Below are 21,851 nucleotides of genomic sequence, written 5' to 3'. Positions count from 1 at the left end.
CTCTTTTGGGGCAGCAGCATCCCAAGTTGCTCCTGCCCCCTCTGGCTGCATTGTTAAAATGGCAGCTGTGACTTCCTATTTAGAAGGCGCTAAGTGGTCCCACGTTAACCGCACGTGCTAATGTAAACACACTAGCTTGTTAAATGTTTTCTTGCCCATTCTCTGTCCATGACACGCCCCAGCAAAAAATATTTTTTAAAAATAGCTACTCACACGCTGACAAACTACTGCAAAATGCTTAATTGCATTTTGCGGTAAGCCTTTACCATGCATTAAGCACTTGTTAGTGCGTAACACGGTTTAGTAAGGGACCCCTTTATTTTTTATTGTATTTAATTGTGTCTGTGATATTGCTAAACTATGATGAGATATTCACTTGTTATTGTAAAACTTGTTAATTGTAAACTGCCTAGAGCCATGGGCAATTTTTCTCAAAATATATCTTCCAGCTCTGTAGGGTCGACTCTCTTCTTAGCCTTGTACTTAGACTTCTGAGATGCTACACAGTTCAGTTTCTTTCTATTAAGGGGTTCAGGTGGTCCTTCTAAAAAGTGTCTGAATCTGTGTGTCATTGTTGATGATATGCTGAAACCCTCTGCTCAGTATGCAGCAGCATCTAAGAAAGCAAATAGCATATTGGAATGGAAATAACAATGACAATATGATGATGCCTTTGTATCGCTCCATGGTATGACTATGCTTCGAATACTGTGTGCAATTCTGGCCACCATATCTCAGAAAAGATACAGCAACACTAGAAAAGGTACAGAGAAGGACAACAAAAATGATGGGATGACTTCCTTATGAGGAAAGGCTAAAGTTGTTAGGGTTCTTCAGCTTGGAGAAGAGATAGTTACTATTTGGGTTTTTGCAAGGTACTTGTGATCTGGATTGGCCACCGTTGGAAGCAATGTGGCTGTTCTTACGTTCTTATATGATAGAGATCTATAAAATACTGACTGGAGTGTAAAGGGTAAATATGAATCGCTTGTTTATTCTTTCCAAAAATACTAGGCTAAGGGGTACACAATAAAGCTGCTAAGTAGTACATTTAAAACAAATCGGAGAAAATATTTTTTCACTCAATATGTAATTAAACTCTGGAATTCATTGCCAGAGAACGTGGTAAAAGCAGTTAGCTTAGCAGGGTTTTAAAAAAAGGGTTTAGATGGTTTCCTAAAAGACCATAAACCATTATTAAGATAGACTTGAGAAAATCCACTGCTTATTTCTAGGATAAGCAGCATAAAATCTGTTTTACTGCTCTGGGATCTTGCCAGGTACTTGTGACCTGGATCGGCCACATTGAAAACAGGAAGGATACTGGGCTTGATGTCCCGGTATGGCAAAGCTTATGTTCTTAAAATTGCACACAATATTCGAGGTGCAGTCACACCTAACATTTTATTTGCTTTCTTAGTAGCTACTGCACACTGAGTAGAGGATTTCAACATATCAGCAATGACACTTAAATCCTATTCCTGGGCGATCTTTCCTACAAGCATCACCTTGCACTTGCTCACATTATAGTAGTATCATACATCCATAATCTCCTCCCACTACTAAATCTATTCCCTTCAAAATCACATAATAAACAAAGCAATTTCTGATAAAATACAGGGTTATAATTGTTGGGGCATACAGATTACTTATCACCACACTCATTCTGGATCCTCGATGATTTTGCATGCCTCTTTTAAACTTTCTTTGTATTCAAAGTTGCTCCATTCACTTCCCCTACCTACCCACTTTAGTAGTCTTTAAGAGAATTAGGAGGACTCATTTGAATTGTAGGGGTGACTATTCCTTTCTGGGGTGGACACCAGGCGAAGTGAACACCTGTGTCTATGCTGAGTTTAGCTTTAAGCCACTGTCGGCAATCCAGTCAGCAATAAGGTCAGGTTCAGCAGAGAATGAGGCAAGAAATTCTGATGAATATGAGTCAACATTATTAGTATCTGGATGCCATCAACATATGAAAAGGAGATGGCTATCAACTGTGAAAAAAGAACAAAGAGGGTTTGAAAAATAAACAAACAGCTCAGGCCCAAGAATAGAATCCTGGAGGACCCCACAAGGCAGGGTGTGTACAATTGAGGAAGTGCTACATCAGTGAAATTTGAAAGCTCTATCAGCAAGATAAAAGCAAAGCTAAGCAAAGGCCTCTTTCTAGAAATCCTAAGTTTAGAAAGCTTGCAAGAAGACAGATGACAATGGGCTTTTCTCACTTTAGTTGTAATCAGCAAAACACTCATGCTGAACTCTTACAGGTCTGATACTCTCTTGATTTCTAGCAGACCAGATCTAGATGCACTAAGAGTCACTGCTGAGTACAAAGGAGCTGGAAGCTGCCCATTTCAATCTGATCTAGTTCACAATTATAAGAAGGGTTTGATAGTTTTGAAAGCCATTTTTCAGAATAAAAATCTGGTTTTATAATTAATCTAATAAACTGTCTACTGACAAATTAAGAAAATTCAAGGATATGGTGTCTTTTTAGTTGAAACGAGGTGCAGAGGATAAGACCTATAAAGAAAGGCTGAAGAAGCTGGGTATATTTTGTTTATATAATACAAGACCAGGGCTGACTTGATAGCAGTATTCAAATACGTACCATGGAATTATAAAGAGAGAGGTGATCATTGAAGATAACAGAAAAATTCCATTTCCATTTTATTTGTTTAAAATAAAGAGATTCCTAAAACCTAGAATACCACCCATGTACTGTAAATCCATAGAAAACAGTTCTGGAAAACTGTCATTTATCAGAGAATCTTATGGATATTTTCCAAAAGGAAGCACACATACAAATCATTTGGCAAGCGACAATATCAATACCATAAAGGGTGAACTGGTGATAAGGCTGAGCTCTGATTAACCTAAAGGCTAAATCTAGTTCTCATACCTGTTGTCATTAGACTGCCCAGCTGTAGCAATCAAAGAGGAGGAACTGATGAAAACAAAATCGTTGGCTGTTTTGTTATGACACTGCCATGTCTGAAAAACAAATATACTAGACAAGTAAAGAGATTAAATAACATTTCTAGGTAAAAAAAAACACCAATCACAAGAAAAGTTCAGGTTTTGAACTAGACATCAAGTTACTGAAGGTATGCAAAATCAATTAATTCATTTACCAGGTAGGGTTTAGAGGGGTTTCCAGCCGCTGAACACTTCCAGTTTGTCTGATACAGATATATATATCCATCACCATCAACAATCCCAAACTAAAGAAAAACAGAGATAAACAGACACAAATATTTTAAAAATATATTTAAAAAAGTGTATGCTTTAAATGGTTATACTACAAAAGTAATACCAACTTGTTCTCCACAGCTGAAACAGGAAAATTAAAAGCACCTAATGTAGGGATTGCTACCTACTACTGACTTCAGAACTAAAGTGAATTGCAGACCACTAAATGCATGGAACATTCAATGTAAATTAGCTACAAAACCAAATTATATTGTAGTAAAAGCACATTTAAAAATCAAATAGGTTTCAGAGTTTGTTATATTCAAGGGAATTTAATTTCCTTTCTACTTTTAACAGCTTTCCTCCTTCACTTATCCCCATTTCTACATTTTCTCTATAGAAATAATCTATGACCTGCTTGATTTCTTCTCGCCTTATTGACAAGCCTAAATAAACTAGATTTACTTATATAGAATAGGCAGTGCCCATGTTTTTGAAAAATATCTAACATTAATATCTCCTGTAGTGCTTGATAGTATTTGCTCAATATGTTACTGATTCTAGAACTTCAGTGGGGTCTGCTCATTAAGAAGGGGGACCCTCCAAAACGCTAAGCCTTATTTCAGAGGAATGGGGTAGGGAATGGGATTAAGTAATGATCTGCTTAGGAATAAATGGAATATAAATTCATAAACAAAAAGAGATTCCCCATGCTAACCAGCCCTTTTACTTTAGACCTACAGGTTACCTGGGAAATTTCCAGAGGCAGACAGCATGCATTTCTGCAAAACATTCCCTGGCTACCAGTACAATACAGGGCTGAATTTAAAATTCTATGTCTGATCTTCAAGGCCCTTAAAGGAAACAGGCCAGAGTACCTGAAGAACAGGATATTCTTCTACACACCTCCAAGACTGCTAAGCTCTTCCAAAAGAACACCCCTAACCACACCCTCTCCAAAGGATATTACATGATGAAACCCAAAACAAGCTTTCTCCAGAATAGCCCACATACTGTGGAATGCACTCCCTAAAAGTCTTCACTCAACCCAAAACTATCTACTTCAGAAAGCAGGTGAAAGCTTTGCTCTTCTCCCAAGCCTGTAAAGGAAGAAGCAACTAACTTGCTAGTCACATACACAAGGACTAACATCACCTACAGATACTACAGAGGTACTTGTTTATCCACTCCGACAGAGCTGCCAAGGGGTCCTGATTTTTGAGAGGGAAATTTTAGTATACACCCCAGCCCCGCCCCGCCCCACTCTGCCTTGGCTCTACCCAGTCTACCTCATGGCTCTGCCCCTTCACACGCCTCAATTCCATGGCCATTCCAGGAATATTTTATTTACACCAAATGCAGCAGGGAAGGTAAGAGGGAGTTCCCTCAATTACAACCCCTATCCAGCATCTATTCCCCCCAGGGACATAACTGCGAGGAGGCTTTGGCTCCCCCACTTTGAGCGTAAACCCATCCCAAAATTGTGGCACTGGTTGAATCACTGGTGGAGCTGCTCAAGCCCCGCTAGCTGAAGAGGTCTACTGTATAAGCCCCATACCCTGCTATTTGAGCAGAGCAGCAGTTGGCAGCCCTTCCGCATATGCTCAGTTCAGGCACTTGAAAATGGAAAATAAGATGATACGTTTTTATTGGACAAGCTTAATACCTTTTTCAATTTGCCAGGACAGTATACTGCTGTTATGGTATTCTCTTCTGACCCGAGGAAGGAAGGAAGTGTTGGTCTCTGAAGGCTAATCAAAATGTATTAAAATAAGTCCAATATAAAGGTATCACCTTATTTTGCATTTTGTGTTTTATTTGCATTTATTAACCTTTATTAGTATAGCTATCACATTACTTTATCTTACATTTAAAAAATAAAATATTTTCTGTACCTTTGTTGTCTGGCCATTTACTTTTTCTAATTGTGTTGGTCCCAGTCTTTTGATTCTGCTTTCCTTCATCTTCTCTTAACTCTCTTGCCAGGGTTTCCTGTCCATTTGTCATTTTACGTTCCTTTTTCTTTGTTTTCTTCAGTTTATTTTTCTGCCTCTCTGTTCAGATTTCATTCTTACTAGCCAGTCTTTAATTTCCCTCTTTTTACTTCATCTACCTATGGCTTTTCATATTTTCCTCACCCATGTTCTCCTCATGCCTCTTCCTCTTATTCTCCAGTCTTTCACTAACTCTATCCCCTTTTCCATCCAGCAGCTCCCATCTTTCTCTCTGCATCCTTCATACATATGTGCTACTTCTTGTGTATACCTTACCTTGATTTGTATCTGCCATTTTCAGGACACAGACCGTAGAAGTCTTGCCCAGGACTAGCCCTATTTTCAGGACACAGACCGTAGAAGTCTTGCCCAGAACTAGCCCCACCACCCAAACACCAGCCCCGCCTCCCAATCTCGGCTAAGCTTCTGAGGATCCATTCCTTCTGCACAGGATTAGCGTTTCCTCTCTTTCTCTCCTTATCATTCCATCCAGTGTCTTCCCTCTTTTTCCTACCCTTCTATCCGTCTTCCCTCTTTCTCTCCCCATCCTTCCACCCATCTACCCTCTCTCTCCTGATCCTTCCATCCAGTGTCTCCCTCTCTCTCTCTCCCTTCCTGCTATCCAGCATCCATCTCTTTACCTTTTTCGTTCAGCATGTCCATTCTCACTCCACCCATCCTTCCAGTGTCTTCTCCATTCTCTCCCTAACCTTCTGTCTTCTCTTTCTCTTCCCATCCTTCTATTAGTCTTCCCTCTTTCTTTTCCCATCCTTCCGTCCTCCCTCTTTCTCTCCCCATCCTTCCATCCAGTCTCTCTCTCTCCCCCGATCCTTCCATCCAGTGTCTCTCTACCCCCTTCCTTCCATCCAGTGTGTGTCTCTCTCTCCCCTTTCCCATTCATCATGTCCCTCCTCTCTCTCCCCATCTTTCCAGTGTCTCTCCTGTTTCTCTCCCTATCTTTCCTTCCAGCGTCTTCCCTCTTTCTACTCCCATCCTTACAGCATCTTCCCACTTTCTCTCCCTCCTTTCAACCAGCATCTCACCTCTTTCTCTCTCCATCTGCCAAGCCAGGGTCCCCCCCCCCCTTTCTCCCAAGCAGCTTCTCTCTCTCCAGCCCTTTTCCATGCCCCCTAGTTCTCTCCCTATCTTTCCACTCATCTCTCTCTCTGTACCCCACTTCCATCCAGCGTCTCTACTCTATCATTTCCTTCCCTCTGCTCTCTCCATTCATCATCTCCTGCCTCCCCTTCCACCCATTTCCTGGCAACTGCTGCTTCTTCTGATGGGCAGCAGTGGCTTTGACAAAAAACAAACAACACAAAAACCAAGCGCGGGGCCACAGGATAATTCAGGCATGCGCTACCAGCTCTGGCGGTCCTCTCCCTCTACTGATGTTAACTTCCCGGTCCGGGGGCAGAGACAGGAGAGAGGACCGGCAGAGCCAAAAGCACATGCCTGAAAGCTGCTGCTGCCCAGTGCTTGCTTTGCCGCCCTTATCGGGAGAAGCAGCAGCGGTGGTGGCAGTGTGGAAAAAAAGCGATCACCTGACCTGGTGTCTAAGTGGGAGATTTTCCTGCTTTGATGGGAGTGCGGGAGATGACCTGTTGAATGTGGGAGACTTGGCACATCTGCTTCTACCCTGAGGTCATATTCATGAATGTTTTTGACTTCACATGCAACTGTTAGTCCACCCTTTGTATAAAGATGAGTCCCAGGAATAATGATGGCTAAGGGAAAGCAGCAGTAAAACTGTTGGAGCTAAATTACATTTATGTTTTCCAAATGATGATGCATAGCTTGATGGGATGTCCTCGTTGTAAGACCAGAGTAAATAATTTCTTAGCTTCTTGCTTAAAATTAACCAAGGAGGAACAACTCTATTATTCTGTCTCACTGTATTTCCAGCTTTGGCACAGTATAAGTCATCACAAGGACAAAATATAAGAAAACCAAGGGACTGCATTAGGGGCTTATAGCCCATGTAGTTATGTTTAAACAAATGATTATTATTTTGACTTACGAAAACCACTTGTCCCTGAAACATGCTCAAAACAGAATAATCCATTTGTACAAAAGAGATGAGGTGAAGGTGAGATTCCATGTGCCCCAATGAAAGGAGAGTTTCATTTTAATTCAATTTAATTTCAGTATATTCCTTCTTTATAACAACAGGCTTCCCAAGGCAAATTACAACAACAGTTAAGATGAACCCAAAATCTCCAGCCTGGAACTGGGTAACTTGGCATCTCTGCAGGCTGATGCTAGGCTACAGAACAATATAAAATTTTTGGTCCTTTATTGTGTTGAGGGTTGGTCTGTGTTCAGCATGTGACCGAGGTTAGAGAGTCTGCTGGCATGTGGTTTGTGTGGGAATCTATATCAGTCTGACTTTGTATGGTTTTTCCAATGGGACCCGTACTGCTGTTGTATATGTTCACTGCTGCCTTTTTAAGGTACAGTTATTGGTATTTGTGTGTTCAGAATTGGTGTTAAGGTTTGCTACATAGGCTCTAAGAAGCATCTGCATAAGATTTAGTGTTACTTAACAAAGAATCTGGCAGTGAAGGGATTTTGTATTGCCATTACTGAGGTCCAAACAGAATTTGAATACATTTTTTTCTATGGACAACTGTAAGAGGAAACATCTTAGCTGTGGACTATGACAGATCTGCCAAGTAATTTTAGGCCGCTGTCCAATTTGCCATTTTAGAAAAGGTGGTTTTTAACACAATTTAATCATGCATTTACATTTGTTATAAAGCAAAGTTTGACGGATATGTGCCATTGCTGTGTTCAGATGTTTGCCATTATAGTAGACTTATGTCTTTTCAAGTTTAAGTGTTGCTTGTCTAGTAATTAATATGCAAAATTTTATGTATGTTCTATACAATATTAATCAGAAGGTAGATGAGACCAATTTAAATCACATGAGAAGAGACCTCTCCTAGGGGTGCCAGCTCGAGCATACACTATTTAGCCAATAGCACATTTAAAGCTGTCAATTACACAGGTATGCGTACACTTACCGGTTGCTTTTCTGTCCATTTTACAGACACAAAGTGGAATCTTTGGGTGTGCAATTGGTGGGGTGGGGTGTGTTTTGACTGGCACTTTTGGGAGAGGTTTCTTCTCGTGAAATTTTATGTATATAACAGTTGTAACCTGCCTAGAATTGTGGGATAGCGCAGGATTGACATTTTTAAATTTATTTAAAAAATTTCTGTGTTCCATAAAGTATGTATGTGGTTTATGTTGATGCAAGACATCTGTTGGGCATATAATTTTGTCATCAAGTGCACGCTAAGGCATTATTTAGACTATCCCATGAAACACGACTCATACCTATATACATAGTGCCCACCCAAATTAGCTCTGGGCCCATCCAAAATGTCAGGGCTAACTACGCCACTGGTTTGTGGCCTCAAAAAACTAGGATATCCATTACACAATCAAAGAAATAAGTAAAACATAAAATAATAAAAACAGGTGTAAGAAGGTAAATAAAGGTTATGCCATCACCAATACCCCTAGAGTTTGCCCCAAGGAGTTCCAAGAAACACACTGTAAAACTTGTATTTTAGAAGAAAAAAAAAATCAACAAAAATAAAGAAAACCTGATTGTATACCTTATTTCCTTGGTGACTGAATCTTATGCGAGTCACCCTCGAGTTCCCTCCAGACCGAAAACATGCAATTTGCTGTGAATGGCCCCACTCGAACATTTTTACACTACCATCTTGAGCACCTGTTAGATCTGCATAAAAAACAATACAAATAGAAGCATGGCTTTAAATTTAACCCTTCCTAAATGATTTTAACACCTATTGTAATATCCTGCTTTTTTTAAACAATAAAAACTCCCAGGACAGGTGGCCAAATTACAGGTTCAGAGATAGCCCCCACCACTCCTAGCATTTATTTTGAAAATAATTACATTTTGCCTATAATTCAGTTCTACCCCCTCAAATCATTCATCTGCTTTGGAAAGAAGAAAAATCTGAAGTCCCTCTTAAGGTTACTGCCACATAAGGTTTGATGGAAGGCCTGCTAATCCAGAAAAGGGGGAGGGGGAGCAAAACAGGAGTACGTAGGATGTAGAGACAAACTGCAGTAAAAACAGACATTTAACTATCTGTTAAAGCCTTCACTCCAATTAAAATTAAGGCTAAAAATCATCCAAATAAAGTTAAAAAGAAGATAAGGCAAATGAATGGATATATGTCACATCTCTTAATTGCAGCTCAATTCCCTGACTAGCAGAGGATGTACATTAATCAATTTATTTTGAGAATGTATAGCCTACCAATTGAGATGATTTTTGGCAGGTTCACAACATTAAAAAAGGACAAATGTTGACACACAAAATAGTATAAGAACACAAGAATAGCAAAACTAAAATCAATTAATGGGATGAACTTAGGGAAATTTAACACATTTTTATTTTCATCCAATGTAGCAAAATATATATTGGTTATCGTATTGTTTATTCCATAATATTTAATTTCCCAATAATGCCTATAAGCTAGATGGGTTAAGAGTTTCTCGAAAATAAAGAATATCGGGTATGAGCTGAAATATCAATATTTTGAAATGGTAACCAAAATATGACATTTAAAACTCTGAAGAAACATCACACAAATTACTCAAAAATGTGAAAATAAGGACTACCGATGCAGAGGCTGATATTCAGTCCAAAATATATCTAAGGGGTAGACACACTAACAACTTACAATATGGTAGTGTTGGATGAGAGGCCATTCTTCTGACATTGTTAAGAAGCTTCTTGATCATCTGTTAAAAACATACATTGTTAAATAATGGTAATGTATACAGTTAAACAATGAACTAGCGATGAAAAATTATTTGGGGGGGGGGGGGGGGTCCTAACACATTATCTGCCATAGGACCTATCTTATTCCTATGGGCCCTGGTACAGATAACATACACTAATCTTACATTAAGATAAGCAATACAAATACAGAAACAAGAAAATATTGAAAGGTAAACATAAACTAACAAAAATAAAGGAAAGAAATAAAGGGCCTTGTTGAGTGTGGCTTAATTTATGCTCTAGGATACTTTGGTTGTGTTTATCTTGAACGACATTTTACAGTTACTCTTCTGTTTTACCTGTCTTTTCAATGCTTAATAAAGACTTAAAAAAATAAATAAATAAAGGGCCTTGTTTACTAAGGTGTGCTAGCGTTTTTAGCACACACTAAAAATTAGTGCACACTAACGCTAGAGACACCCTAGCATTAGTGCATGCTAATTTTTAGTGTACGCTAAAAATGCTAGTGTACCTAAAGCGTGGCTTAGTAAACAGGGCCCAAAGATAGGAGAAAACATAATCAGATGCTATCCTGCAGCCTAAAATAAATCTGTAGAGAATTAAAACATACTTGCCACTTGTTGCAGACAAATGGAAAATTTGTGACTTTGGGGCTCATTTTCAAAGCACTTAGACTTACAAAGTTCCATAGGCAACTTTCTTCAAATCAGTCACCTTACTTTCTAATTCTTCCTACTTTCTTACCCATCTATATGTTACAACTTTGCCTTACTCTTCACCAGTGCTTTTTTTGTAGGAAAAAAGGTACTGGTACTCATTATGGATAACCTTAGGGGTGGGGTCACTATCCGACTCCACCGCTTCAGTAGCCACACACCTGTTTATATGAACCATGGCTAGTAAAAGAGATCAATGAAAATATTACACCAGTATAGGAGAAGAAAAATAACTTGTCATTTTTTCCCATTATAAATCATTTCTATAAGCTGGTACAGCTCCAGTATACCCAAAATGACACAAAACAAATTAGTACACAGACCAGGAATTAGGAGAACAGTCTTGCCAAATATGAAACACAATATGTTATCAAAATCTCAGAACCTAACAAACAGATCCCTATTCAGACACATGGCCTTGCAATCACACATGCAGAACAGATAGCCCCTCCAAATACAGGCAAAAATTAACCTGAAATCCTAAGAAGCTAGACTCTGCATGCAGAACACTACCAGAAAGAAACATGTTAACTCCTATACAGTGCAAAATAAGACAGATGTAAATTCTCAAATTGGACATTTGCCAAACACTAAAATGAAAATAAAATTATTTTTCTACCTTTGTTGTCTGGTGACTTTATTTTTCTGATCATGTTGGTCCCAGTATCTGATTCTGCTGCTGTCTATCTGTTATCTTAACTCCGTTTCCAGGGCTTCATGTCCATTTATTTCTTTACTTTCCTCCTTTCTTCTTCATTTCATGCCCTACATACATAAGTAAAAGCTGGGCCCTCCTCTGTGGAATTGACTAGAGGAGGTATAACGTGGATCCAGCTTTTGCCTATTTTCTCCATCCATGTGCAGTTTTTCTCCTTTCATCCCTTTCCCTCATCTCCATCCATGTGTATCTTCTTTTTTTCTCTTCCTTCCCCTCCATCTATGTCCAGCATTTCTCCTCTCTCCCATCCCTTGCATCCATGTTCAGCATTTCCCCCCTCCCCTCCATCCATATCCAGTGATTCTCCTCTCTTCCCTGTCCTCCCCTCTATCCATCCATGTCCAGCAATTCTCCTCTTTCCCCTGCTCTCCTCTCGATCCATGCTCAGCAATTCTCTTCTCTCTCGTCATCCATGTCCTGCAATTCTCCTCTCTCCCCTGCCCTCCTTCATCCATGTCCAACAATTCTCCTCTCTCCCCACCCTCTTCTCCATCTATGTCCTGCAATTCTCCTCTCTCTCCTGCCCTCCTTCCATCCATGTCAAGCAATTCTCCTCTCTCCCTTTCCTCTTCTCCATCCATGTCCAGCAATTTTCCTCTCTCCCTTTCCTCTTCTCCATCCATGTCCAGCAATTTTCCTCTCTCCCCTGCTCTCTTCTCCATCCATGTCCAGCAATTCTCCTCTCTCCCCTGCCCTCCCCTCCATTCATTTATCCATGTCCAGCAATTCTTCTCTCTCCCCTGCTTTCCTCTCAATCCATGTCCAGGTGAAGATGTGATTCCATGTGCCCCAAATAAATGGAGAGTTTAATTTTACTTCCAATATTTATAATACCAGGCTTCCCAAGGCATATTAGAACAATAGTTAAGGTGAACCCATCAAGAAACAGGTTAGACTCACTAAAATTTTGCCATCTGTATTGTATAGGACAGTGTAGAAAAATGAGCACAAAATACAGAGTTTATAACTGCTGTTTCTTTGGGAAGCTTTCAAATAAATTAAAAAGCTGTCCAATAAGTTAAAAAAAAAATCTTATCTGCTCCACCTTTGAAGGCACAGCCTATCCAACTGGAACACCTTTAAACTTTTTACAGATTGACCAGGCATAGGCAGTCCCTTACTTCTAATGTATTTTTTTGCATGAATCAGTGTTATGGGCTCACCCAGTCGGCCATCTCCCGCTTTTTCTAATCTCCACTGAGTCCAGAGTCCAGCATCTCTCTCTCCTGCGCTCCCACCCTGTGCCCAGGTCAGGTGAAAATTTCCTCCCTCCCCATGTCTTTCTCCTGCACCCCGCCCCTCCCTTGCCAGCATCGCTAAACATTTCCCCTGCGTCGGTTCTGCAGTCCTTCTCTCTCTCTGCTGTGTCCCGCCCCCTCTGCTGAAACTTCCTGTTTCCGCAGGGGCGCGGCAGAGAGAAAAGAGGACTCGTGGGCTGACTCAGGGCAGGCAGCTGAATGTGGAACGCTGCCTCTGTTAGTATTCCGAAGAGAAAAAACAAATGTTGGAACACGTAGGTAGGCGGGCGGGAGGAAGAAAAGCTCAGGACAGACAGCTATCGTTGGTGGCAGAGGCAGTGGCGAGAGAGAGTGCAGTGCGAGTGCAGCTCAAAGTTAGAACAGATGAAAAAAGGTGCCGGTACGCTGTACTGGCGCAACCGGCACAAAAAAGCCCTGCCCTTCACTACCAATTATAATGTTCTATTATGTATTGTGTTGACATTGCTAGTATACCATGCCATACTTTGTATTGTTTTCGAATATTTTTACTGCTGTAATTGCCTACTGCTCCTGTTTGATCTATTCTTACTGTACACCGCCTTGAGTGAACTCCTTCAAAAAGGCGGTAAATAAATCCTAATAAATAAATAAATAGGTTACTATGGGGATCATTTTCAAAGACTTACAAAGCTCTATAAAGTGCTTTGAAAATATGCCTCTCTAAGTAGTAAATGGACTGAAATTAATAAGAATGGTAGAATACTATTCATAATCATCTCTAGCTAAATATGAATGTACATGGAAAATGAAAAGATTCCTATCTTCATAAAATGGATGAAAACAAAAAAGAAGAGAAAACACAGATCTGCATTTTGGTGTGCAGGCGCTTGCCTCAGGATACAACAAATCAATCCAGATGGGTGTGGGTATCAGTGTACACAAACTCATGCAGACACTTTACAAGGCGTGTGAACCCCTCCCCCCCCCCCCCCCAAAAAAAAAAAAAATCAAATATCAACAGCATTGCTGTTCCTTGTGACCAGGTTTTTTTTAAACCTGCAATTTAGTTGTAGCACAAAATATTTTATTCTGCTGGTACTTGCATTACCAAGGACAGAGTTTTTTTTTTTTTTAGTTATTTTCACATGCTTTGTAAAGTGTCTGCATGAGTTTGTGTACACTGATATCCACACCCATCTGGATTTGTCAACTCCTGAGGCAAGCGCCCCCACACCACAATGCAGATCTGAGTTGAGTCCAACTAATAAAATTGCTTTTTACCCTTGAGTTGGAATTGTACTGGTCCTCCCCTACTTTCATTTTTGTCTGTGCCTTGATTTGTAGGGGTTTTCTCTTTTTTTTGTTTTCAACTGTACATGAAAATGAACCATTTTTATGAAGAATCTTTTCACTTTAAAGATATGAACAATTTTAATTTCAAGTATATTCAACTAAACTAGCAGTGAAAAATTGCATTATTTATTTTTAAATCTCAAGATAGTAAGCTCTGTTTAAGCAATATTTACATGCTCTGCTGCTTACGAAGCAGCGCTAGCGGCTGTCCATGCACTAGTGCCAATACAGCCCATTCAAAGTGAATGGGCCATGTCGGCACTAGCACATGGACAGCTATTACTGTTGCTTAGTAAACTGGAGCATATTGTTTACAAAAGTCAATTACAACATCACCTCTATCCCCAGAGTCATCCTCATCTTTAAAACATCTCAAAAAGCCACTATGGCTTAAAAAAAAAAGTCACTGTTGTTTCTGCTCTAAAGGTTTTGTAAATAACTTTCTCCTTTATTCTGGATAGACACGCACTAGATGTAATCTACATGGATTCTGGCAGGGCCTTTGATATGGTTCCTTACAGAACACTCAAGAATAAGCTGAGAGTTGAACTTAGCACGCAAAATGGTGAACTGAATTGGAAACTGGTTGACCGACAGGCAACAGAGGTTGGTTGTAAATGGAGTTTACTTGGAGGAAAGAAAGGTGAGTAGTGCCTCAGGGGTCGGTACTGGGGCCAATTCAGTTTAATGTATTATGAGAGACATTGCTGAAGGATTAGAAGGAAAAGTTTGCCTTTTTGCGGATGACACAAATGTAGTGGATATCGTGGAGTGAGTAGAAACCATGAGAAGAGATTTCCAAAAATTAGAAGAATGGCGAAAGGTCTGGCAGTTAAAATTTAATGTGAAGAAATGCAGAGTTATGCACCTGGGGGTGCAAAAATCCAAAGGAGATGTCTGAGATAGGTGAGAAGTTGATGAGCACACCTCAGGAGAGTCACCTTGGGGTGATGGTATCTGAGGATCTCAAGGTAACGAAACAATGTGACTAGGCAGTGGAAACAGATTGAAGGATGCTAGGCTGCATAGAGTGGTTTAACCAGCAAAAGAAAGGTATTGTTGGTGACCCTGCACAAGTTGTTGGTGGGGTCTCACCTGGAATACTGTTTTCAATTTTGGAGACCATATCTTACTCAGGATGTAAAAAAAAAAAAAAAGACTTGAAGCGGTTCAGAGAAAAACAACGAAAAAGTTATGGGGTTTTTGCCACAAGACGTATGAGAGACTTGATGACATGAAGATGTACACCCTGGAGGAAAGGAGAGACAGGATGATATGATAGATATTCAAATTATTTGAAAGGTATTCATATACAGAGATGGAAAGGAAGTAGAACTAGAGAACATGAATTGGAAACCTCTGAAATAAGAGGGCATAGGATGAAGTTAAGAGGAAACAGGCTTAGGACGAACCTTAGGAAATACTCTTTCACAGAAAGGGGGGTGGATGCGTGAAATGGCCTCCCAGTGGAGGTCATGGAGATAAAGAACGTGAGAGTTTAAGAAGGCCTAGGACAGACACGTGGGATCTTTTAGGAAAAGGAGGAGTTAGTGGTTACTGAGGATGGATGGGCAATACAGTCCTTATCTGCAGTCATGTTTCTTTCTTCTTCTACGTAACAGAATTCAAAAATGCGATGGCAACTCTAGTAATTGGGAAAGCAAAGTCAGTGCCGAGCAGACTTCTACGATCTGTGCCCTGATTGTGGCTGGACAGATTTGGATAGGCTGGAGTGGGACTTTGATGACAGCTTCAGTAATTGGAGAATAAGGCCAGTGCTGGGCAGATTTCTACGGTCTGTGCTCTGAAAATAGCAAGGACAAATCAAGATCAAGTATGCATACATAGTATCGCATCACATCATACTTTATGCTACAAGTTTATTTTGTTGGGCAGACTGGATGGACAGTAGATGATGACTGATAAGACCTGTACAGTGTTACTATGTTCTGTTTTCAGCATGAGTAGTTTCTCTTCAGCAGTTAACATACTTGTGAAGATGCCAAATACTTAGCAGAGGATTACATCTAGCGACATCAGCATTTCAGCTGCTTGTGGCTTTCCTTCTGAAATGTTTTTTTCATGCATTATTTTTACTACTACTATATTTGTTGATAAATATTTTCAATAAGTTTGAAAAGTTTGATAGACACTATCCACAGTAAATTTCTAAAGAGCCGATATTTAAAATGATTTAAGCAGGCAGGAGAGGCTCCTGCACGGTTAATGGTTAATTCATGCTGGCAGGCTCTTGTGCAGATATTTAGTATCATTTAAGAACATAGTGCCATTGAACATCTGCTCTGACTGGTGCAGCACTATCCTGTTAATGGTGGGGCAGACCTAGAAGTTATCTGAACACTGCAGATACTTGAATGTGTGTGCCAGGATAGCTAATTGGGCATGCTGGACTGCACAAAAGGCAGTCCTAGCTATGCTCAGTTAGTTATCTGAGTACAACACCCTATCGGCTGTATACAGATAACTTCCAGGTGTTTTCAAACACCTGGATATTCAGTGCTGGTTTCTAGATGGAGGCCAGCAGTGAATACCCAGGTCTAATTCAGCCACCAGTGGCTAGTGCTTAAAGAAATACTTACTGACTGAAAATTGGGCCTAAGTTTATTTTTTGGAATTGTGATTTTTTTTTTTTTTGCCTCAAATTTTGAAATGCATTCTCTAGTTTTTTCCCAGACATACTTCATTTACTGGACTATGTTTCATTTGCATGTTCTCATTTTACTTACCACTAATTGTACATTTAATTGTATAACATAGTATTTATATGTTCATTTATTTATGTCTCCTCCAAAACAGAACTCTTCAGTACTCTTTTCTTGTCAGAAGCGATCTCTTATTTTGGAGGTAATTCTCTGTGTGCCTATATACAGGCACCTGATCAGTACGTATTCTATAAAGAAAAGGAAGCATCTACTTTCCTCTATAGAGTACTAGTGTAACCAGGTAGATATGTGCATGAGTGCTTTAGGACAAGCACTTATGCCAACCATAGGGCTGGCATGTGTGCACCTATGTTACAGAGATATGTACTTATGACCAAATTCTACATATGGCGCCTAGAGATACACGCATTAAATTGGGCGCATGCCCAATTTAAAGCACATAACTGAATAACGAGCTATTCAGCAATGATAACTGATGAAAGCAACCAATTAGCACTAATTAGCCTTAATTAGGACAGCATATTCTATAATGATCTGTGCGTAAATCCTAATGCGCAAGACTATTTGGGGGCATGGTTAAGGGCATTTTTTTTTGATGTTACTAAATGTTGTGTGCATACATATAGAATCATGCCTAACTGTAGGCACCTGCAACTAGGCCTGCTCATTGGTGGCCAATTGTAGGTGCCTAATGTTAGGCGCAGTTAAAGAACTAAGCACAATTCTATAAGGATGCATACCCCTTATAGAATAGTGCTAAATGCGTTAAATTTTCAGTACCCATTTTTAAGCGCTACATATAGAATTTGGATCTTAATTTAAAATATTATATTCTTTCAGCGTGAATAGACTCCATATATCTGTATGCCCACTTATAAACTACATGCTATTGGAGATATGTAGTTATAGATTAGCACTTAGGCACATATCCAGCATGTATATGCATATGTGCAGACATATGAGTGAATATCCTAATATTCTAAACATTTTTGCATTTAATTGGGGCACAAATGAAAGACACAGTTTTATATAGTGGAATTTCACCTTCTTCTACCTACCTGTATATAATATGTAGACTTAAATATTAAATAGGAAGGACAGGACAGAACCCTGTGGAACACCACAGGTGACAGGATAAGAAGCAGAAGTACCAGCAGAGGTTTTAACTGTGAAAGAGCAGCCCTGTTAAAATGAGGAAAACCAGGAAAGAACTAAGCCACACAAACTAACAAAAGCCAAACTGTGTTGAAGGAAATCAAATGCTGCAGAAAGGTCAAGGGAAACCACTAAACAGATATCATAACTATCCTAAACAGAACACAAGTCGTTGAGAAAAGAGGTAACCACAGTTGAATTGTCTGAATCCTGCTTGCTAAGGGTGAAGATCAAGGAAGGTTCGGTATGAGAAAGTAGTTGAGAGATTATTGTTGAACTGCAATTACTTTTGTGGGGTGTTGCTTGCTGTAGACCTGGCAATGTGCATATGCAGAACTTCTTATTTGTGTAAGTTGCATTACTTAGACAATTATTACTAATGGCTGAGTGAATAATCTTATTAATTTTATCAAGTGTTTGACACTATATAGAGCTGTAAGACTGGTGGATGAGATTTGGTAATGTGAATGTGGTTAGGCAAGGCAAATGAATATAAGAATAGCCATACTGGGTCAGGGCAATGGTTCATCTAACCGAGTATCCTCTTTCCAACAGTGGCCAATTCAGGTCACAAGTACCTGGCAGAAACCCAAATAGTAGCAACATTCCGTGCTACCAATCTCAGGGCAAGCAGTGGCTGCCTTTTGTCTGTCTCAACAGTAGACTATGGACTTTCATCAAGGAACTTGTCGAAACCTTTTTTAAACTCAGTTTTGCTAACTGCTGTTAATATATCCTCCAGCCAGGGGAAAAATATTTCCTCCTATTTGTTTTAAAAATGTTTCCATGTAACTTCATTGAGTGTCCCCTAGTCTTTGTACTTTTTGAAAGAGTAACAAAAGAAAATCGATCCAATTCTACTCGTTTTACACCACTCAGGATTTTGTAGACCTCAATCAAACTTTCTCCTCAGCTGTCTCTTTTCCAAGCTGAAGAGCCCTAACCTCTTTAGCACTTTCCTCATACGAAAGGAGTTCCATCTCCTTTATCATTTTGGTCGCTCTTCTTTGAACCTTTTCTAATTCAGCTATATCTTTTTTGAGATACAGCGACTAGAACTGAACGCAATACTCAACGTGAGGTCGCAAGGAGCAATACAGAGGCATTACAGTATTGTCAGTTTTATTTACCATCCCTTTCTTAATAATTCCTAGCATCCAGTTTGCTTTTTTGGCCGCTGCACACTGGGCAGATGATTTCAGCATATCGTCTACAACATCACATAGAACTTTTTCTTGGGTTCTGATCCCCAAGGTGGACCCTAGCATCAGGTAACTATGATTTGGATTATTCTTCCCAATGTACATCACTTTACATTTACCCACATTAAATTTCATCTGTCATTTGGATGCCCAGCCTTCTAATTTCCTAAGGTCTTCCTGAAAGTTTTCACAGTCGGCAAGCGTTTTAACAACCTTGAATAGTTTTGTGTCATCTGCAAATTTAATCACCTCGCTCGTTGTTCCAATTTCCAGATCATTTATAAATATGCTAAATAGCAGCGTCCCAGTATGGATTCCTGTGGCACTCCACTATTCACCCTCCACCAATGACAGAAATGGCCTTTTAACCAACCCTCTGCTTTCTGTCCAATAACCAATTCCTAATCCACAACGGAACATTGCCTTCTATCCCATGACTCTAATTTTCTCAGGATCTCTCATGACGAACTTTGTCAAAAGCTTTCTGAAAATCTAGATACACTTCATTAACTGGCTCACCTTTATCCACATGTTTATTTATGTGGGGTTCTGCAGGGGTTTGTGCTGGGACCACTGCTTTTTAACATATTTATAAATAATGTAGAGATAGGAGTAATTAGTGAAGTAATTAAGGGCTCCTTTACTAAGTGGCGGTAAGCACAATGTGAGTTTACAGCTCGCTATACAGGAAACAATGGTATGCAATTGTATAATATTTGAAAATTTTGAAAGGGCAATGAAGCTATGCACTAGTTGCAACCAATAACATTAAAATAAAATATGGTATTTCAATCTGCTTGCTGTGGAAAACATGAAAAAGGATCTGCAGAAGCTAGAAGAATGGTCTAAGGTTTGGCAATGCAAAGAAATGTAAAGTGATGCACTTGGGGAGTAGAAATCCACGGGAGACGTATGTGTTAGGCGGAGAGAGTCTGATATGTGCAGACGGGGAGAGGGATCTTGGGGTGATAGTATCTGAGGATCTGAAGGTGACGAAACAGTGTGACAAGGCGGTGGCTGTAGCCAGAAGGTTGCTAGGCTGTATAGAGAGAGGTGTGACCAGCAGAAGAAAGGAGGTGTTGATGCCCCTGTATAAGTCATTGGTGAGGCCCCACCTGGAGTATTGTGTTCAGTTTTGGAGGTCGTATCTGGCTAAGGATGTAAAAAGAATTGAAGTGGTGCAAAGAAAAGCTACAAAAATGGCATGGGATTTGTGTTACAAGATATACAAGGAGAGACTTGCTGACCTGAACATGTATATCCTGGAGGAAAGGAGAAACAGAGGTGATATGCTACAGATGTTCAAATATTTGAAAGGTATTAATCCGCAAACTAACCTTTTCCGGAGATGGGAAGGCGGTAGAACTAGAATACATGAAATGAGGTTGAAGGGGGGCAGACAAGAAAAATGTCAGGAAGTATTTTTTAACGGTAACGGAATTAAAAAATGCGTGGGAGAAAAAAGGAATTCTCTTCAGAAGGAATGAATCTTCAGAAGCTTAGCGGAGATTGGGTGGCAGCACCGGTGGTGGGAGGTGAGGCTAGTGGTTGGGAGGCAGGGCTAGTGCTGAGCAGACTTCTACGGTCTGTGCCCTGAAAATGGCAGATACAAATCAAGGTCAGATATAAACATAAAGAAGCACATATGAGTTATCTTGTTGGGCAGACTGGATAGACCGTACAGGTCTTTCTCTGCCGTCATCTACTATGTTACTATCAGTAGAATGTACTCCATACACAACTGTAATACAAGAAAAGGCTTAAAAAGCTAACTAAACCTGTCACAAGTTGTAAAGCAATGTTTGTCAAGCTGTTCCGGGTTCATTCTTTTTCAACTCTGGTTTTCAAGACATCCATAATGATTACAGATGAGATAAATTTGCAAAAAAATTAATGACATGTATGCAGATTCTCCCAAGCATATGCTTGAGAAACACTGCTGTAAAGCAATAACTAGAACGACATAAGCAATCATTAAACTGATTTTAGAGCGTTATAACTATTTTGCTCATCTATAACAACTGAGCACAATATCAGTTTACAAAAGAGGCACATGCCAGAAAAATCTGTTCAGATATAAGGGAAATTACAGCCAACTCTTATATGGGTGGCATAAGACAAGAGTGCTTTGAAACCCTGAAGGCTGATAAACTAATATATACTGATGCCTAATTTCACTTACCACAGAAGCACCTCTACCCGTCTGTGTACCACCAAGCCATGGCACGTTGATTGGAGTTCCAGGATTACTGTGTGTATAGGGTGTACTACTTTGAACAGTTGCTAGATCATCACGAGTATGTATTACCAGGAAATCATCTGTCCTGCAAATTTTACATCAGCAGGGAAAAAAACGTTATATTCTAGGAGAGAATTTCTTTATTAGAAAAAGAATGAAATGTTTTATCAAGGCATTTTTAACTTAGGGATATAACCAGAAAATAGTAAGGAAAATGTATTCATTAAACATGAAAGAAAAGTACCCTTTTGTCTCCACCTCCATTTCATCATCTGCCCACGAATAGATTTGTGTAGCCAGAATCCCAGACACATCAAGTTCTTGAACATCATGGCTGGAAGCTATTGCTATGCAATTCCTATTTGCCTAGAATACATGAACATTTGATAAAGGCTTAAAGTTGTGATTAACTGTACTGCTAACACACACACAAACACACAAAATGAAGACAGCACATAAGGGTCATTTTATTTACTTCTGTACTGCAATACCATACAGTATAAACTTTAAATGGGGTAGCTGTGTTAGGCTAGTGTAACAAAAATGACAGAGGTGGGTGACACTTTATAGACTAACCAATTTA

The 21,851-nt window shown here is 39.7% G+C and overlaps 1 protein-coding gene across 2 annotated transcripts in view; it reads right to left on the bottom strand.

Annotated features, from left to right (window-relative positions):
• Positions 1-21,851, bottom strand: part of DMXL1 (Dmx like 1) — a 522,326-nt gene that overhangs the window by 23,776 nt on the left and 476,699 nt on the right. For both annotated transcript variants that reach the window (XM_030193519.1, XM_030193517.1), the window contains 6 exons: positions 21,513-21,634; positions 21,212-21,353; positions 9,920-9,980; positions 8,816-8,943; positions 3,138-3,227; positions 2,906-2,997 (listed from right to left, as the gene is read on the bottom strand). In XM_030193519.1, coding sequence (XP_030049379.1) covers positions 2,906-2,997; positions 3,138-3,227; positions 8,816-8,943; positions 9,920-9,980; positions 21,212-21,353; positions 21,513-21,634 — 635 coding nt within the window. The remainder of the gene's footprint in view (positions 1-2,905; positions 2,998-3,137; positions 3,228-8,815; positions 8,944-9,919; positions 9,981-21,211; positions 21,354-21,512; positions 21,635-21,851) is intronic.

This window comes from Microcaecilia unicolor, chromosome 2, assembly GCF_901765095.1.
Source record: "Microcaecilia unicolor chromosome 2, aMicUni1.1, whole genome shotgun sequence".
Classification (NCBI taxonomy): Eukaryota; Metazoa; Chordata; class Amphibia; order Gymnophiona; family Siphonopidae; genus Microcaecilia; species Microcaecilia unicolor.
This window is presented reverse-complemented; position numbering and strand designations above follow the sequence as displayed.